Source organism: Crinia signifera, chromosome 11 (assembly GCF_055691185.1).
Source record: "Crinia signifera chromosome 11, ASM5569118v1, whole genome shotgun sequence".
Taxonomy (NCBI): domain Eukaryota; kingdom Metazoa; phylum Chordata; class Amphibia; order Anura; family Myobatrachidae; genus Crinia; species Crinia signifera.
This window is the reverse complement of record NC_139227.1, coordinates 23,704,343-23,725,600: the sequence shown is the minus strand read 5'-3', so window position 1 is coordinate 23,725,600 and position 21,258 is coordinate 23,704,343. Positions and strand designations below refer to the sequence as shown.

Genomic DNA, 21,258 nt, shown 5'->3' with positions numbered 1-21,258 from the left:
GGTCTCTGATAATAATAGTGATGGCTGTTTGCACAAGTGTGCCTATATGGAAAATGCCATTACATAAGTGCATACAACTAATAATAATGATGTTTACTTGCACAAGCGTACGAATAGGGACAATACCGTCTTATAGATACAACTAATAATAATGATGACTACTTGCACAAGCGTGCGTATAGGGACAATGCCATCTCATAGATACAACTAATAATAATGATGACTACTTGCACAAGCGTGCGTATAGGGACAATACCATCTCATAGATACAACTAATAATAATGATGATTACTTGCACAAGCGTACATATAGGGACAAAGCTGTCTCAGACACAACTAATAATAATGATGACTACTTGCACAAGCGTATGTATAGGGACAATACCGTCTTATAGATACAACTAATAATAATGATGATTACTTGCACAAGCGTACGTATAGGGACAATGCCATCTCATAGATACAACTAATAATAATGATGACTACTTGCACAAGCGTATGTATAGGGACAATGCCGTCTTATAGATACAACTAATAATAATGGTGACTACTTGCACAAGAGTATGTATAGGGACAATACCGTCTTATAGATACAACTAATAATAATGATGATTACTTGCACAAGTGTACGTATAGGGACAATGCCATCTCATAGATACAACTAATAATAATGATGACTACTTGCACAAGCGTACGTATAGGGACAATGCCGTCTTATAGATACAACTAATAATAATGGTGACTACTTGCACAAGCGTATGTATAGGGACAATACCGTCTCATAGATACAACTAATAATAATGATGATTACTTGCACAAGCGTACGTATAGGGACAATGCCATCTCATAGATACAACTAATAATAATAATGACTATTTGCACAAGCGTGCATACAGGGACAATACCATCTCATCGATACAACTAATAATAATAATGACTATTTGCACAAGCGTACATATAGGGACAATACCGTCTCATCGATACAACTAATAATAATGGTGACTACTTGCACAAGCGTATGTATAGGGACAATGCCGTCTCATCGATACAACTAATAATAATGGTGACTACTTGCACAAGCGTGCGTATAGGGACAATACCGTCTTATAGATACAACTAATAATAATGATGACTACTTGCACAAGCGTGCATATAGGGACAATGTCGTCTTATAAGTGCATACAACTAATAATAATGATGACTATTTGCACAAGCGTGCATACAGGGACAATACCATCTCATAGGTGCATATAACTCTGCATCCCGGTATATATGCCCACTTGCATGTCCTGTATTACACTGGCTTCCATTATCTTGCTGATCTTACTTTAACACTGGCTTCTTCTAGTCTTAAGTTGGCTATCACATGTTCATTCTGATGACCAGTTCTTTGGCAACTTTTATACAGAATCGGACATTCGGCATTGATAAACATCTGATATTAATACAGATGTAGACAGCTTCATGGCTTTCTACAGAAACAGTAATACTGGCTATTCATAAGTATCACTGTGATACTGAATGAAATCTGTTGCCATTATTTAGTATTGTTGTTAAATGGAGCCCATTATCTGATCTCATTGCCAGGACCATATGGTATTCACCCCGGAGTCCTAAGGGATAAGGGAAATTAGCTTGGAACTAGCTAGGCTATTACACTCCATTTTTGTAAACTCCGTTTCATCAGGATTAGTTCCAAGGGACTGGCATATAGCAGAACTAGTGCCAATATTTAAAAAGGGAAACAAACCATACTTGGTTGTTGGGGAAATACTGGAGAGTATATTAAGGGATCACATTCATAATAATTTGATCTGCAAAAAGACTATTACTGGAAACCAACTTGGACTTGTGACTTATTTTGCTAAGGTGTTTGACACAGTGCCACATAAGAGGTTGATCCATAAAATGGAGGAGTAGGGTATAGGGTCTTACATTTGTACATGGGTCAGAAACTATCTAATGAACAGGGAATAGAGAGTAGAGGTAAATGGTTTATTTTCAAATTGGGCATCAGTATTAAGTGGGGTACCTCAATGTTCTATGTGCGGACAGCTTCTCTTCAACATAGTTATTAACGATCTTGGGGATGGTCTAGTAAGCAAAGTGTAAATTCTTGCAGATGACACTAAACTGAGTAGGGTTATAAAATCAGACCAGACCAGGATGTTGCTACCTTACAGAGGGACTTAAACAAACGAGGTAAATGATTTAATGTAGATACATAAGGTCATGCACTTTGGGAACAGAAACCAATGCGCTATATAAAAACTAAATAGGGTAGAGTTAGGTGAATCACTTGTGGGGATGGACCTAGGGGTACAAGTCGAAAACAAACTCACTGCATTGTAACAGCAGCCAAGGTGAACAAAACCTGTGCTACAGGCCCCAGATTTAAAAAAAAAAAGAGGTTTGTGGTGCAGACTGATGCTTCTAATTATGGGCTAGGTCAGCCAGGTTAATGAGAAAGGGGAAGAGCATCCTGTCCTGTTCTTAAGTAAGAAGTTGCTCCCTAGAGAAGTGGCTTATACCACCATTGAAAAGGAGTGTTTAGCGATTGTGTGGGCTCAACAAAACCTCCAGCCATATCTATATAGTTCCGATTTTTTAATAGTTACGAATCACAACCCACTCATATTCTTTAATAGAGTTGCCGGAGATAATGGTAAAACCGCTAAGATGGAGTCTCATATTACTGCAATACACTTTCACCATCCAGCACATAAAGGGTGCACACCACAGTAATGCGAATCTCACGGCAAGGTAATGAATAGCACACTGATGAGACATTGATGTGGGTCACTGCCCTTATGCACCATTTTGAAGAGGGAGGTATCATTATCCGTCACATGATCGGATCGCAGAAATGATGTTTTCTATCATTATGTGTATTATAAATGTATTTCTTCTGTATTGCCTGTAAACTTACTCTGACCCAGTGGGGCTAGGAGGTTGCCACTCTGAGGGGAAACTGAACAGATCTGTATAGCTTTCCTTGAAGAGTCAGGATGTCAGATAAGGATCTGAGACCCCTTGTACACCAGGTTAGAGAGGTTGAATCAGCATTGTGGAAAATCCACACCAGATATAACCTCTAGAGAGAGGTCAAAGTACAGACACTTAGGGAAAGAGGTTGGTTCATTACAGTGTCCATTGTCCAGCAGGAAAATGGTTAAAACTCTGGAAGGTGGGAGGGATGATGGAATCTGAAGGTATAACTCCACTTCTCCCACCAGAATCGATGTCCATTTCTTGGGGGAATCAGCTAGCCATGCTGGGAATGCACCAATCTTTCTTCATCTGTGAAACCCCCACAACAGACGTACTTTACTTTTGGGCTTCTGTATTTTTATTCCTTTTTATTTTCGTTTGAGATTGTATTCCTCTGTGTGTATTCTTAAAATATATTTCTCATTCGTCCATCCTGGTGACACAGCTCAACCATGGGATGTAGGAGGGTCCGCAGGAGCAAGGCACCTATGCTGACTTCTTTTGAGAGGCAGGCTCCTCCCTTCTGCATCCCAGAAATCCTCCGTGTTTTTTTTAGGTGCCCACTGGGGTGAGTGCTGTGCTGACTGGCTGCGGGCTGTTTTTTGAGTAGAATAGCTAGGTGTTTTTTATTTTATTAATTTCACTAGTTAGTGCAGGTTTTCCAGTGTGTGACTTCCACAGGAAGTTAAGACACTGAGAGCGCTGCAGGGGCTGACAGAAGCGCGTTCTGTCAGCTCCCTGTGTGCAGAGGGACACTGTCTGCTCCCTCTACACAGCGCTTCAATCTCCTTGCAGAGAGCTTTCCTGGGCCCTGTGGGTGCCCTGAACTGGCTCCCTGCTTAGGGGGGGATCTTGGGGGAGAGACCCTCCACGATGGCGGCCGTCATCTTAAAGGGGTGTATAAGCTGAAATCCTGTAAAGGAGTTGAAACCTATTACAGAAGTCCAGCGCAGCTGGATGCTTCCAATTGGTACCAGAAAGGAGGGGAGACACTGGAGGTGAGGAGAAACACTTGTGGGGGTGGCAAAAGGTGCCAATAGGCTTCCTTCCCCGTTAAAGCAGAGACTTGGTCTCTTCCTGCTCTTTGTTCTGGCGCCCTTTTTCTCCATAACTGCGGAGCTGAAGGAGGATTTCTTTGCAGTGCAGAGAGAAGTTTCTCCTGGGCAGCACTTTCCCCACTGATCACTGAGGATCAATTGCAGCAAGCAGACAGATAAGTACACTGCTACATTATTCTGTGAAATTGCCTGACATTGTGCACTGTGTGGTATCATGACAGAAAGGTGTAGTGCTGCTGCTCTGGGGGAGGGAACGCCGGCCATGATAATTAACTGCAAATTTTGTGGTGTTAAATTAACCATTCAACAGATGGATCAGGGGGATTTGTGCCCCTCATGTGAGTCTGTGCCCAGTGGGGCTCAAGCCAAGAGGTCTGAGCAGTCTGAACCTGCGTGGGCAGCTGCGTTGGGGAGGTCTATGAATGATTTGGTTAAGGCTTCGAATAGGCAGAGAGATGACTTAGTGAAATCTCCTGGCCCTCTTTCCCCCTCTCAACCCTCTGTGGACTCTATTACCCCATCTCAGGGGGACCCAGCGTTGTTGCCGGTCATGCAGGACACTGCACAGAGTGTTCATAAGATGAATGTATTTAAGGAGCAGTTTGCCAAAACCCCTGAAATTACTTCACCCAGACTTCCCCTGTTGAACTTAGATTCTGATGAGGAGGGTGTGTGCACGGAGGAAGAGGTTGAAGGAAGAGGTTGAATCTTCTGTCCATGGTATTGAGGATTTGATCCTGGCAGTTAAGCAGACTTTAAATCTTTCTGAGGAGGAAAAAGTACCTCCTCATTGTGTTTTCAAGAAAATACGCAGAGATTCTGTGACATTTCCCTCGGATGAGGGCATTATTTCTTTACTGGGGGAAGCATGGAAAACTCCTGATAAGAGGCTTCTCATGCCTAAAAGGTTTGCTAACCAGTACCTTATGCCTGAGGAACATGTAAAATTGAGGGAGAAAATCCCTTTAGTGGATGCGCCTGTGGCCAGGTTGTCTAAATCCACGGCATTACCTGTTCATGGGGGGTGCTGCATTTAAAGACCCGGTGGACAAGAAAATGTCTTAAGGCCTTAAGGCGGTATTTGAAGGAGTGGGATTTACACTACGCCCTATTATTGCCTCTGCGTGGGTATCCAAGTCTATGATTAAATTGGCTGAAGCCTTAAGTAATCAACTTCAGACTGACTCTGAGGCTTTTGCATTGGCTGAAAAGCTTTGGTGTGTGGCAGAATATGTATGTGAGGCTGGAGAAGAAGGCGCCAGGATGGCGACAAAAGTGTCGGCCACTTCTGTGACAGCAAGAAAAGCTCTCTGGCTTACAGCTTGGGAAGCGGACAGCAAATCTAAGAAATCTCTTGAGGCCTTGGCCTTTAAGGGAGAACTTCTTTTTTGGACAGAACTGGAGTCCATTATAAAGCAGGCTACAGGGGAAAGAGCACCCTCCTTCCCACCACTTCAACACAGTGTCCAGATTTGGGGCTTTTAAGCCGTCCTTTCGTTCCTCCTTTCTAGGGGGTGCGTCTAACAGAGGACAGGCAGGAAGAGGAAAGTTTCCAGCCAGTAAGGAAAGGGCACCCAGATCCAGTTTCGTGGCCTTCGCCAAGAAGCACCCATCCAAAAGCAAGGATAAGTCCTCCGCATGACGTGGCGGAGACTCTCCGTCCTGGGCTCTTTCCATAATTTCACAGGGTTGAAAAATAAATCTCAGGGGGTCCCCCTCAAAGAGGCTTCTTCCAGCACCCTTACCGTGGGAAGCTCGCCTGGGGAAAGCTTGGGGGTGGCAACGTCCCTTCTCGAGAAGGGAGTGGTGGTCCCGGTACCTCAGGAAGAAAGAAAGAGAGGTTTTTATTCCATTTTCTTCTTGGTCCTTCAGACACATTCTAAATTTGAAATCTTTAAATCTGCATCTATGGGTGGACCATTTTCGCATGGAGTCTCTTTGATCTGTGCTGTTAAGCATAGAGCCGGGAGAGTTTCTAGCATCAGTGGACATCCAGGATGCTTATCTGCATGTGCCTATCTTAAGGGAACATCAATCTTTACTGCGGTTCGCCTTAGGAGAGACTCATTTACAGTTCCAGGGTTTTCCTTTTGGCCTGACCACAGCGCCAAGGGTCTTCACAAAAGTGGTGGCTGTCATGGCAGCGGCTCTCAGGCTAAAAGGTATAATGATTATCCCGTACTTGGACGACCTCCTGTTCAAGGCGGAGTCGGCGGAGATGTTACGGGAACATCTGGCCGTTGCGACACGGTTCTTCCAAGACCATGGGTGGTTGTTAAATATCCCAATTTGACACCCACACAGAGGCTTCAGTTTCTGGGGGTGATTTTGGACACACACCTACATCGTGTGTTTCTTCCAGAGTCCAAAGCAGTGGACATTCGTCAATTGGTCCTGTTGATCCTACAGTCTCCAAATCCAACAGTTTGGCAGGGAGTGAAACTGCTAGGCAAGAGGGTGGCAACCTTCTAGTTACTGCAGTTTGCAAGGTTTCACTTGAACATTTCAGTGGAACATTTTCTAATGTTGGTCAGCAAATTCAAGGACCATGAAGCAGGAACGGCTGTCGCTGTCTCGTGAGACAAGGGAGTCCTTGATCTGGTGGATGCATCTGGAGTCTCTGCAACTGGGGCATTCCCTCCGCTCGTGGGATTGGTTGGTTGTCATGACCGATGCCAGTCTCAGGGGCTGGGGGGTGGTAATTCTGCAACTGAGGTTGCAGGGTCTGTGGTCCAAAGAAGAATCCAAATTGCAGATCAATATCTTGGAGCTTTGGGAGGTTTGGAATACCCTTTTGCAGGCAGAGGATCTCCTGAAGGGATCACCTGTATGCATACCTGGCGAGAGCACCCTAAACCAGGGGGAGAACATATATATAATATTCCCCACTGGTTGAAAAATTTTCTATCCACACATTTAACATATACTGACGATACTACATATGGTGCGGGTCCCTTGCCCCCCTCTTTTCTATAAGATTTCAAATTCTCTGCCAAAAAAAGTTGCAGTGGCTGATTCAATTAATATATTTAGGAAAAGGTTAGTTTCAGCGGAGGAAAACATTTAGGGATTCAACCACTAATTAGGTCCGGAAAGGCAAATAGCAACGGTAAAGCACAGCAATGCTGTCCAAAAAATTGTCTTGGAATACGTAGGATGGTTCTAGATACGCGACAATATAGCTTAAATTTTAAAAATAGGTTGGACTCGATGGACTGATGTCTTTTTTATCCCACAATCTAAGTCTCTATGTCATTATATATTCCCTACTGAAGTAAGCAGTCATTATGGGAGGGTTAACCTGGGTCCAGTGTCCTGGGAATCCAACCTAGGTAGTTGAAGTGTGAGTGGGTAATCAGGGTCATCCTGGGTTCTGTTCAAATATATGGAAATCCGTCTCGTTGTCGCATTGGCAGAGGTAAAGACCCTGCAATAGCCCAGGTCCAGCATGAGCTGTGAATGAGTTTCAAGTTCCTGTGACATGGCTTGAAACCCATGTTCGGTGGCCCGGGATGCACCCGGGATTTTGGTCTAAATGGGGATTGTAAAGTTGATGCAGTTTGGTCACGGGGTAGCTGATGGAAAGGCAGCTGATATAAAAAACCATTAGGCCTTATTCTGGTTGAGTCGGATGGCTTGAAATGGGGATGGCCGGCCGATGGTTGGTGTTTGCGCATGTGCAGAGGCGTATCTGCGCATGTGCTAATGCCGCGCACGTACGAATACGGCGTGAATGCTGTACAATCCTAACAGGGGGTGGAGAGGGGCGTGAAGGGCTGTTTGGGCTCATTACCATATGCATACGCCCCGCATTTCATGGGCGTTCCCATGAAAACCCCGGGCGTACGTATGGTAATCTGGCCGTGACGCACGTGTGGGGGCGGAAATATGACATAGCCGGATGCCAGCTGCTCGCCCATATCCCTGCTTTCATACGGAGAAAAGCCTGAGTGGTCTGGAGCACTCGGTGCTGCCTGACCACTCGGTCCATCATTCGTTGGTCGGCGTCCATCGAATGATGGGGGAGGTTCCCACAGATGGAGGAGGTGTTCACATGAAAAATCCAATCCCGGTCCGCTCGGTCAGCGTCTTACTGCATTAGGACAGTGTGAGCAATCCCTACGGAAGGCAGGGCTAAGAACACTCGGTTCCTGTCCGAAAATACGCATCCCACCGAATTAACTAGACTAAGGGCCATAGAAATTAACGTGTATTTTACATTTCATTAATAGTCTAATGCTGATGTTTTATTCTCATCTTTTCCAGATAGGAGACAGAGTTATGGCCTTTGTGAACTACAATGCATGGGCAGAGGTTGTCTGCACCCCTGCAGAGTTTGTCTATAAGATCCCAGATGACATGAGTTTCCCAGAAGCAGCTGCTTTTCCAATGAACTTTGTTACAGCCTATATGATGCTTTTTGAAGTGGCCAATCTAAGAGAAGGGATGTCAGTTCTTGTTCACTCTGCGGGTGGAGGAGTGGTAAGTCTCAAATAATAATACAGTATCTTAACAACAGACATTAATGATGTGCTAGCACAATTATACATGTGAATCGTACTAGTGTGCAATGAAGTCCTTCACCTCAACCACATCCCAGCTGTCAGTTTGATTCTCTTATGGGGCCTGATTCAGGGATGACCGCTCATGTGAGAATTTGTAGTTGACAGCATTGTCCTACAGAGAAGTCCTCCAGCTTGCAGGTTGTGCTTTCTGCACGGCACAGATTACCGGCAGTCTGTCGCGTCTCGTAGTAGCGGCGTCCTTACTTACCATGCATTCCTATTAAAGTGGGTAAGTTCCCACACGGATCCACGCATAGTCGCAGACACAAGGTTTGTTTTCCGTGAATAGGATTATAGATGAGCAATGTTCATCATTGTCAGGATACGCACACACACATCACACTATGGGGCAGATGTATTAAGCTTGGAGAAGAGATAAGCTGGAGGTAAAGTGGAGATAAAATGTAAGGAGATAACGCACCAGCCAATCAGTTGTGTTTGAAATATGACAGTTGGGAGTTGATTGGCTGGTGCGTTATCTCCTTACATTTTATCTCTACTTTACCTCCAGCTTATCTCTTCTCCAAGCTTAATACATCTGCCCCAGTGAGTGCTGTGTTCCTTGCTGCGTCAGATCATTGAAACACATTGGCGCTGTTGATCCCTGGGTGAGGTGTTTATATGTGGTAGGGATGACCATCGATGATTCTGAATCATTAAAGGTTTTTTGAAGGAGCGCTAAGTATTTATACTGAATTTATTTATGGTGTGAAAAATTAAAGATGAATAAAAAAAGGGGGAGTGGTTATGTATATAAAAATTAAATAAAGTGGTACCGGGGAAGTGGCGGACGAAGTGCGTCTGGTGCCTGGCAGCACCAGAATCATTGATGGTTTGTGGTCGATGTGGATAAGTTTGGCCATCGATGGGGGAGAACCACATGATTCCCCTCCATCGACGGCACAATATAACCAAATACGGTTTTTTTGTGTGTGGGTTTTATGAGGGGGCCGCGGTAACAACACCTGTAAGCCCCACCCACATTTTCTAATTGGCCTACATGCGATATGTGGTTGGAACTGTAGCCTAGGGGCAGGAGCTGCCACTGTTTTCAAATGCTGTCAAGCACTTTCGAAAGGAGCAACATTTGAGTTGCTCTGCCGGGCACCATCTAGCAGCCAAAAACACTTGAATTCCCCCCATAGAGGTGAGGAGGGGAATTCAAATGGAAAAGGCATATATATTTTTAAATATAGCAATCAGGAGAATTGGCTTTAGCAGGCTGCGTTTAGCTGCTGCGCATCCAGCTGGAAGTAAAACTATTAGCATGCACTAAGAGTTTACAGCCTAACTAGGAAGCAATTACCAACAAATATGCCTGAAAGCAATGTGCAGATCTTAATTCTGCAGAACATATTTCCATTATTTTAAATGCACGGAACACATAATAAGATGTAAAGAGGCCATGTATTCGCTGCGGATGTTGTGTAATGATGGCGAGCCCGGTGCTTAAGCTTAACGCAGCTCTAAGCTTTTTTAGATTATGTGTAAACAAGTTAAAGTCAGCATCATAATTCATTGCATGGAGAGCATCAGATTTCTCTCTTCTACGTTCATTTATATGTATTAGCTGTACGACTATTCAGATACTTGGATTACTATGTTAGCAGCGCTGGCAGATACAGGTCATGTCAACATACGTTAAACATATTGCTCATTCATATGTATACCCTTCTTCCATTCTTCCATACGTACAGACGTTAGACTGCCCTCCATATGTTTTACAGAACAAGTGACAGGTGGTACGTGGCGCAGTGCTGCCTTAATTCACAATCCCCAGAAGTTACACCCTTACTTCACAAACCATACAACAAAACAAAAATGGGAAATAGAAAAATGGCGCAGTAAGATACTTGATGTTTTTTTTCCTTTTCGTATTACAGGCTCCTCCCATTTTTGTTTTGCCCTCCATATGTTGTCTAGAGAGCGGAGACTGCCATCCATATGTTGTCTAGAGAGCCGAGACTGCCATCCATATGTTGTCTAGAGAGCAGAGTGCCATCCATATGTTGTCTAGAGAGCTGAGACTGCCATCCATATGTTGTCTAGAGAGCGGAGACTGCCAGCCATATGTTGTCTAGAGAGCCGAGACTGCCATCCATATGTTGTCTAGAGAGCGGAGACTGCCATCCATATGTTGTCTAGAGAGCCGAGTGCCCTCCATATGTTGTCTAGAGAGCTGAGACTGCCATCCATATGTTGTCTAGAGAGCGGAGACTGCCATCCATATGTTGTCTAGAGAGCGGAGACTGCCATCCATATGTTGTCTAGAGAGCGGAGACTGCCATCCATATGTTGTCTAGAGAGCTGAGACTGCCCTCCATATGTTGTCTAGAGAGCAGAGTGCCCTCCATATGTTGTCTAGAGAGCCGAGACTGCCCTCCATATGTTGTCTAGAGAGCCGAGACTGACATCCATATGTTGTCTAGAGAGCGGAGACTGCCCTTCATATGTTGTCTAGAGAGCTGAGACTGCCCTCCATATGTTGTCTAGAGAGCCGAGTGCCCTCCATATGTTGTCTAGAGAGCAGAGACTGCCATCCATATGTTGTCTAGAGAGCCGAGTGCCCTCCTTATGTTGTCTAGAGAGCTGAGACTGCCATCCATATGTTGTCTAGAGAGCCGAGACTGCCCTCCATATGTTGTCTAGAGAGCTGAGACTGCCATCCATATGTTGTCTAGAGAGCCGAGACTGCATCAATATGTTGTCTAGAGAGCCGAGACTGCCATCCATATGTTGTCTAGAGAGCTGAGACTGCATCCATATGTTGTCTAGAGAGCCGAGACTGCCATCCATATGTTGTCTAGAGAGCAGAGACTGCCATCCATATGTTGTCTAGAGAGCCGAGACTGCCATCCATATGTTGTCTAGAGAGCAGAGACTGCCATCCATATGTTGTCTAGAGAGCCGAGTGCCCTCCTTATGTTGTCTAGAGAGCTGAGACTGCCATCCATATGTTGTCTAGAGAGCCGAGACTGCCATCCATATGTTGTCTAGAGAGCCGAGAGAGCTGAGACTGCATCCATATGTTGTCTAGAGAGCCGAGACTGCCATCCATATGTTGTCTAGAGAGCAGAGACTGCCATCCATATGTTGTCTAGAGAGCCGAGACTGCCATCCATATGTTGTCTAGAGAGCAGAGACTGCCATCCATATGTTGTCTAGAGAGCCGAGTGCCCTCCTTATGTTGTCTAGAGAGCTGAGACTGCCATCCATATGTTGTCTAGAGAGCCGAGACTGCCCTCCATATGTTGTCTAGAGAGCTGAGACTGCCATCCATATGTTGTCTAGAGAGCCGAGACTGCATCCATATGTTGTCTAGAGAGCCGAGACTGCCATCCATATGTTGTCTAGAGAGCTGAGACTGCATCCATATGTTGTCTAGAGAGCCGAGACTGCCATCCATATGTTGTCTAGAGAGCAGAGACTGCCATCCATATGTTGTCTAGAGCCGAGACTGCCATCCATATGTTGTCTAGAGAGCCGAGTGCCCTCCATATGTTGTCTAGAGAGCCGAGACTGCCATCCATATGTTGTCTAGAGAGCCGAGACTGCCAGCCATATGTTTTCTAGAGAGCCGAGACTGCCCTCCATATGTTGTCTAGAGAGCCAAGACTGCCCTCCATATGTTTTCTAGAGAGCCTGTTGCCTGGGATGCAGACGGTGCTTGCACCGGCTCTGGGTCCATGAAAAACTCCACTTTTGGACTGAAACTCTGCTCAAATTAGATTTGCTTTATTTTTACACTGCAATATAGATCTCACTTTGAAGTTAAAAATCCACCCAAATCTAATTCTCTCTGCACAAGTTACATCTGCCCTACCTGCAGTGCACATGGTTTTGCCCCTTTGCGAGTGAACCAGAATAAGGGCCAATGTGTACTGTTTAATAGCACCCGAGTTCACCGAGGTGCGGGATGCCGATCGAGATGAGATTTTTTTTTTTTTTAAAGCAGCATTTATTTACAAAGCACAACTGTGACGCTATTGCATACACTCCATGATAAGCTATGTATGTTTCTTACATTGGCTTTGGTTTCCTCTCCAAAAACACACTTCTAGCTAAGATGCACCCTGATCGGGTTTTACTGAATATAGACTATGAACTCTTACAAGGAAGAGACTCATGTGAATGACAAATAATCTGTCAGTGCAGCCTGGCTGGTGACGCTATATAAACAAATGATAATATGAAGCAAAAATATCATTCATTTGCGGCCTGGTGCAGTTGCCACAGTACACCACAGGGAGGAATAACGTGGCAGAGAGCAGCAGGGTGCAGTAGGGGATTTCAGATTGGTTTATTGTTAAATTCTATTTTTCAGTAATCTGCATTTTAGTACCACAAACTGCTGGAAAAAGCAGTAAACCTGCCACCGCCTCAGATTACTTCATTATATCCCTTTTTATTACATTTTCTTAAAAACTACTTAATTTTTTTTTTAAATCAACAATGAAAGGTAAACGCATCCTCAAAATACCGTTTGATAAAGGAGATCATATATCCGTCTATGTAGAATGAAAAATAATTGAATATTTATATGACCTCTTTTTATTCAATGATTTTTATGTGTATTTTCTTGTCTGCTCTGTTATGTATTTCCTCCTCCTTAATGTGAGAAAGAAAGGCTACAGCACAGCTGTGTTTCCTCGTTAGATCCACAGTGCTAAATATTTGCCTCCAGCTGTGTCTACGCCATGTTCTGCTGTAATTGCACAAAGATGGTTGAATGTAGGATAATTGGGGTGTCAGTCTGCAGTGGTTAAAGGTGGCAATACTTTTACCATCTTCTGATGCAGGATTGAATTATTGCTTGCCACGTATCGGTCAGCGTTTACTTGCAAATACACCAGAATTGTAGACCACCGGAGCGCTATTATAACACAGGTATAAAAACACATATGCTCTGATTTCCACCCTAAGTGTAATATGTGATGTTTTCAGGGACAAGCGGTGGCACAGCTCTGCTCAACCGTTCCCAATGTTACAGTGTTTGGAACTGCCTCTGCATTTAAACATGAGGCAATCAAGAACTCCCTTACTCATCTCTTCGACCGAAATGCAGATTATGTGCAAGAAGTGAAAAGGTAAGAGATGATGCTTTCCTGCCAGCCTGTGTGTGTGTGTGTGTGTGTGTGTGTGTGTGTGTCCTCCACTCAGATCTCCCAGCCGCAGATTACAGTATTAGCTATTGTAAAGCCAATAGACTAGCAACTGACAGGCAGCTCATTAAAGCACAACAGAGTATTAAACAAACTCACCATGACATGAGATTAAATCAATGGACGTACTTCTTGAATCTTTACCATCTCAGAAAGCTGCAGAGTACACAGAAATCTCTAGGTAAATGAAAGGCTCTCCTTTATTAAGAAGTACTTTATAATATTCAAAATGGTTTTAGTGGAAATATTCAGTGCCTTTAGAAAATTACCAGTTTAATTATGGACTTTCACAACAAGGCACACTTACTGTTTACCATACTGTTTGGTAAAACATAAATGTAAGCCTTTATGTACAGGCTACAGAGTATGGCATCTTTTCATATATGCATTTTATATGGAGGCAGCCATTTTGTATATTGGGACAATATTTATGAGAAGGCAGCCTATCAATTTATTTCTAGATAGTGTCATAAAATAAGGCACAAAATGGCTGCATTGCTGGTCTGTATAATTACAGACATTATGTTAAAATTAATATTATTAAAAATTAAAAGTATATATATATATATATATATATATATATATATATATATATATGTATAACTATACTGTTGTCATGGACATTTTACTTTTTATAGTTAATTATGTAGACATTTATCTAGCTACCATTGTAATTAGTTTGGTTTTTAATTAACAAATCACTGCCTCCAAACCAAAGGTTTTAGAGTTCCCCTGAATTTCATTCATGTTCCAAAAGCTGAATCTCAGTTGCCCACTGGGTACCCCTACATTCTGAAATAAAGTTTGGTGCCCTACTTCTATAGAGAAGACACTACTGGACTCCCTTGAGTCTGTATTAAGATAAAAGTGTTACAGTACTGTAGGTCACATCCCTTTCGCACAAAAAAGCAAATTACCGGGTCAATCATTTCCACCCGGTAATTTTTGCGTTCAACAGGGGTCCTTTTTTTTGTGTGAAAGAGTCAACCCAGGTTGGTATTGACTAGGGACGAAGACCTGGTAATTTCGACCCAGGTTGACCCTTTCAATCAGAAGAAATACCTGTGTTATTCAGCAAATTACGGAGTAGAAATGCTTGACCCAGTATTTTGCCTTTCTTTGTGAAAGGGGGGTTAGGCTGAAACCAGAGAATAACCGGGCCCACAAATGCTGAATTAAGGCCTGGATTTAGGGGATTTCTGTTTGAAAGGGGTATTAGTGTCACTGTAAGTCTATATAAAGCAAATGCAGTTCTCTGAAGTAGTGTCGAGCTAGTGTTGTACTGACAATTCTGTATTGTAATCACGTTCTTTCATTTTGAAGTTCAAGTTCAATGAGTATAATTCTCCATTCTGAAAACCTTCCATTGGCTGTAATATTAGTTTTAGTGTCAGGAAATAATTACTATTAAAATGTTTTAGTCTATCACTAAACCTATACCTTAAGGTTACATCATAGCATTAAGAACACATACAGGTTTATAAGACTCCCCAACCAAACACAATGATTATGTCAAACATCTGAACATTGCACCTTGAGCCTTGACCTTGAACTTGGGTTTTGGGTTTACTTAAACCCAAACGTAAACTAGTGCCTCTCCCTGCAATCCTGATGGGATTGCTTATTCTTTATATCTTACCTAAAGTTCTTGACACCTGTCTATTTTCTCTATGCTTAGTGACTTGTACCCAGCTGCAAGTCTGGTTGTGATGTTGCATCCCAGCCTGTGATGTCGGCCTCGGTGCTGGGATCGCAGTTTCTGCCATGAGGCTTCTTTTCTGAAAGGTCTCCTGCAAGCCCCTTCTTGAGATCTGATGGAAATACAATGCTGCTTGCATGCGACATTGCATTTTTATCCATCTCAGAAACAGGGTGGAATGCACCAAAGGAGAATTGCCGTAAAAACACTGTTTTCAGGTTTTTTACCGCATTTATGAATACACTAAACCCGTACGTCGGGACTTCGGTGCGGAGAGTAACATCAGCAAAAGCTGGTTTTACCCTATAGAAGCCTATTCGCAGTTCTGGTTGAGGGATCTGACACTGATCCCTCCCAGCATCCCCTGTGACCACCAGTGTCTCTCTGCGCCGATGGACTCTCCAGTCATAAACCCAGAAGTCCAGTGACCGGCGAACATTGCAAAGGGCAGTTTTGATCAGAAGAACTTTCCTTTGTGGTATTAATCGCATATGATAATGCATAGTATCAATGTGATGTGAGGCAGGATGCAGCCGAGGTTTAGTGCATCCCCCCCCCTAACTCGATTTTCCTTATTCCTTTATTGTACACTTCCTTCTTGCTGTATATGCCCATACATAGTAATGCGAAATATTTGATTGCAATTGGCTGGACCGTGTTATAACCATCTTTCTGTACCACAATTTGCAGGATCTCCCCAGATGGAGTAGACATTGTCCTGGACAGCTTATGTGGGGAAAACACTGGGAAAGGCATCGGCCTCCTCAAACCACTGGGAACATATATTCTATATGGTTGGTTGCTTTATGCTTCTATGTAGTGTTACGCTGTTACTCATTATCATTGAAAACTTACAGTGGATGCGTCCAATCAATTTACTCTGAACCAGAAACTTCATGATAATTGTCATTGGGGGGATATTACACCACCCTGCCCCATGGCAACATTTAGGGGCGGGCACAGAAATATATCACACCCCGCTGCTCTCACTTTGAGTTATTGTAAGTGGTTGCCTGCAAATGCCAGTAGAGCCTGATATAGCATCACTGCACTTGCTGATAGTGGGAATTAGGAATCTCACCTCCATCCACCAGAGGTCACTCTTTTTAATATGACACTTGCCTCTATCCAAAATGATTAAGATTGGCTCTGATTAATCTATCTTAATCTACAGTATGATGGATTATAAACCGGCGGGAAGACAGATCTTGATCCTGTTTCTTGTGACTCTGACTACCCTCTTGTGTATGAAGCTCAGCTTGTTTTTTATTAATTGCCCTAGGATTACCACCGCCCGCTCCTTGACACACCCACAGCCCACCCACTGACCCGGTTTATCATGTTTTTTTATTAACCTTTGCTTGAATTCTATTCTTGATTTTGCACACCGTAATGCCACTTACTCATTGTCACACATTGTAATGCCCATTACACATTATGCCACACACCGAGATGCCCATTGCATATTGTGCCACACACCACGATGCCCATTACATTTTTTAAATAGGGACAATATGTACAGCGCGCACCCAAAATTTACAACCTATTGCTTTTCACACATCACACACCCATTACATATTATACCACATGCCATAATGCCCATTACACGTTATGCCAGGGCTCGACAATTTTTTTTTCTAAATCGGACATAAAAAATTTACACCGTAATGCCTATTACACATCACACACCCATTACATAGTATACCACATGCCACAATACCCATTACACGTTATGCCACACACTGTAATGCCCATTACATATACCACACCTGTAATGGCTATTACCAGGGCTATTTTTCAGCAGGCTCCAGCAGGAACTGTGGCCCTTATTCTAGTTCACTCTTTCTGACAAAATATTTCTTAGATGGACAAAACCATGCTTGGTGCCAGGGCCTTCATGCTCGTTGCCACGGGGAAGTGCAAATGCCTGTTGCCAAGGGGGAGTGCAAATGCCTGTTGATAAGGGGGAGTGCAAATGCCTGTTGCCAAGGGGGAGTGCAAATGACTTTTGCCAAGGGGAGTGCAAATGCCTGTTGCTAATCAATGCTCATTGCCAAGGGGGAGTTTAATGAATTCTCATTGCCAAGGGGGAATTTAATTAATGCTTGTTGCCAAGGGTGAGTTTAATTAATGATCATTGCCAAGGGGGAGTTTATATAATGCTCGGTGCCAAGGGGGAGCTGAGTGCAGTGCCATGCAGCCGGAAAACCAGAGCACAGCCATAGCAGAGCACCGGTACACGAGACAGATAGCGGTGGCACAGACCTGGCTGCTCGTCGGTTATTTCAAATCTTGCACCAGCTCGTGGTTTGGCAGCCAATGGGGAGCCACCATTGCCGATCCTGATTGGCTGCCGAACCGTGAGATTTCAAATAGCTGACGAGCAGCCATCCCGTGTCCTGACTCCCGGCGCATCTTCTCTCACCTCACCCTAGTGGCAGTGCTGTTCCCGGACATTGTATAGTCCGGGAATGCCACCCGTTCGGACACCGGGCTTAATTACCAGATGGGTGGTAACCCTAAACTGCCCCCTCCTGAGTAATCCCAGATGGGTGGTAACCCTAAACTGCCCCCTCCTCTAAAGCAGCAGTGATGTAGACTCTGGCAGCGACTTTGTGCCAGTCTACCGCACATGCGCAAGGAATTGGTAATGTGGCATCTATACCTTGTTCCTAGGGACATCTCTACTGCGCATGTGCAAATCACTGGGAAAATGGCTGCTAAATGCAATCTGAGACATTTATCATCTACATACAGATATATAACACTAATGGTTTATGCTCTTCAGAGAATCATTGTGTAATTAACAGTGTGTTCATTTCATCTCGAAGCTATCACCACATTATTATCACATATATCACATTCCTCATATTAACATCTCCAGTGCTTGTGGGTAGGAACAGAATATACTGTCAGCAGGGTGTGAACAAATCTCCATTAAGTTTTTTTTTTTTTTTACCAAAATCAGATTTTTTTTTTATTTAAATCGAAATTCTTATTAAAAACATCAAATAAATAAACCATGTAAAAATAATAATACAAAGATCTTTTAAATGACTGTAATTTTAATATATTCAATTTAAATGACTTGACAGTGTAACCAGGAGGAGGGCGTTTTTTGGGTGTTCCCATAAAAACGCTGGGCGTTCCCCATGCAGCCGTGTTGATGCCTGCTTGGGGCAGGTGGCTGACGTCACATGATATTAGTACCCATGGCGAATTCTGAGGTCAGCGTGTAAATGAAGTCCAGGCTGACTTGTATCTGTGGGTGGTAGATGGGCACTCACCATTGGATGATTTTACTGTCGTTAATGCCATTTCTGACCTAATGAAAAAGTCAGCCTGTATATAAAGTATCCACCCTGCGCTCTCCTGATGTCTGTGTGTATATATCTGTGTGTATATATTAGTACAGGTTGAGTATATCTTATTCGAAATGCTCGGAACCACAAGCATTTTGTATAAGGGATTTTTTTCGGATTTAAATTTTTTTTTTTTCATACTTATCTGGTCCTCTAGTGGTGCCCCGATGGTCCTCCGACGTCCACGGTGTCCCCCGGCATCCATGGCGTCCTTCAGGATCCTCTTCAGTGGCATCTCTGGTCCCAGGGGTGCATTGTACAAGTGCACGGGCGGGCTGGTGACATTACCGGTGCACACGCGCACTCACGCAATGCACCCCTGGGATCGGAGATGCCGCTGAAGAGGATCCTGGAGACTGCCGTGGACATTGGGGGATGAGGTAAGTATGAAAAAAAGGTGGTGTCCCGCTTAACAGTCTCTTACCCTTCCACGAAGTGCTGATGTAGCCACTGGGGGGTAGGCATCCGCCTGTGCCCTCTTGCTCTAGAGCAGTGCTTACCGCTCTACGGAGTGTCTCGTCAGACCAGCAGCGGTGTTTCGGACCACCACGTAACAATCCCGTAACGGCTCTTAGCGTGAGGTCGGGACACTCCGTAGAAGGGCAGTTGCTGCTCCGGAGAGAGATGGCACACCTGGACGCCGTCCCCCAGCGGCTACACCGGAATGCACACCGGGGCTACGCAACCGCCATCCAGGTTACCATGGGTACCTCATGAAAGGTTAAGGGACTATTATGTGGGACGCCCCAATAACAGTCCACTCTCAGTCTCGCATTAACTGTATTGGAACTCTACAAGTGACCTTAACAAGCAATTACGTTATTAGCGGACATGTTCCCGTCATTATATAATCATTATCACCTTTTCCCAATTTTTAATTAATCCCATTTATAGTCTGTATCTGACCGTAGTTTCCAGGTAAGGAATCTATGGTAAGAGGGGTCCCTAAAAGAAAAACCCCAAACCCAGGAGGGTCAGAGCAGAGTGACACTGGGCTGGACTAGCCATAGATCCCTCAGATCGTAGGCCGTAAAATTGAGCTTAGTTATGAGATACAGTAAGCTGGTATGCAGTCAGTGGAAAGACAATGTCTAGGTCGACACCTTAAAAAGAGTCGACATACCGTAGGTCAACACTGCCAACAAGTCGACACAAGCTTATGGTTGACATAGGCAAGCTCGACATGAGTTTTTCATGATTTTTTTTTTTTATTTAAAGTGGGTTTTTTATACTTTACTATCCAAGTGGGCATAGAGAGGGAATATAATAGTGTGCCAAGCACGGCGAGCGAACGCGGGACATGTGTATATAGTGTCCCTGTCAACGTACGATTACATAGACTAAAAATCATGAAAAACTCATGTCGCAATTTAACTGTCATCCTTGCCTAAGCTTGTGTCGACCTTTTGGAAGTTTCGACCTAAGGTATGTCGACCCCTTTTCTGTGTCGAGTCACTGTCAACCTAGACATTGTCTATCATTTGTACCGTAACCCAGTAAGCTACCATACCCATGGTGACAGTGATTTACGGACGATTTACTATTCAGTGCTCAAAGAGATGCGCCATCCTTAACCCCTTAAGTGGTAATCCCGAGAATTTGACGGGCTGTGCCTCAGTGTCAAGTCTGGCAAGCCTGGAATATTCTCGGTATTGCCACTGTTTAGAGCCGGGCAGCGCTGCTGAGTTCATTGCTCCTCCTCCCCCCTCCCCTTCGGCTTTTCTATACAAGTCTCCGGCGCCGGCTACTGACATGCTGGGTGCAGGGCCGCGGCGCCGAGGAGCAGGGCCGGGCAGCTGCTGACATAATGTTCAGTGGTGCTGCCCGGCCCAGGGGGACACAGTGGTGAGCACTACCTTATAAAAAAAAACACCACTGAAGGGGTTAATGGTGTTCATGCTATTACGTCTCAGCCGTGTTGTTTTGGCAGCGATAGTTCTAAAATATGAACTCAAATCTAAAGCCAATTGGGCAGAGTTGCTCTGAACAGCATATTCTCAATAAAGAATACTGTACTGTTGTTTCTAGTACCATTGTGTATTTATTTAATTTCATTCATTCATACGTTGAGACATTTTTGATAATTGGACTTGAAATTCTTAACAACTGTTTCCTCCTAGGCTCATCCAATATGGTAACTGGTGAAACAAAAAGTTTCTTCAGCTTGGCTAAATCGGTGAGTTTTTGCATTTTTGTTTATTTATAATAGTTTTAGATAAAGGAATTTAGTATTGATCAGTGAGCATCAGAGTGCTGAATATATTAAGTTCTCACAGCAGCAGAACGCTACAGTTAATGACAGGGCAGGGGTGGGCGGACTTTCGTCACCCGGGATCTACTTTTTATACACTTCCTTAATCTCTGGAAAGCACTGGGGGAATATGTGTGCACTATATAAATAACATAATAAATAAAGAAAGAA

At 43.9% G+C, this 21,258-nt stretch overlaps 1 protein-coding gene across 1 annotated transcript in view; it reads left to right on the top strand.

The window, feature by feature from the left end:
* VAT1L (vesicle amine transport 1 like) overlaps window positions 1–21,258 on the top strand; it is a 92,067-nt gene that overhangs the window by 61,357 nt on the left and 9,452 nt on the right. The window contains exons 3-6 of the mRNA XM_083164691.1: window positions 8,315–8,530; window positions 13,558–13,700; window positions 16,165–16,268; window positions 20,957–21,012. Coding sequence (XP_083020817.1) covers window positions 8,315–8,530; window positions 13,558–13,700; window positions 16,165–16,268; window positions 20,957–21,012 — 519 coding nt within the window. The remainder of the gene's footprint in view (window positions 1–8,314; window positions 8,531–13,557; window positions 13,701–16,164; window positions 16,269–20,956; window positions 21,013–21,258) is intronic.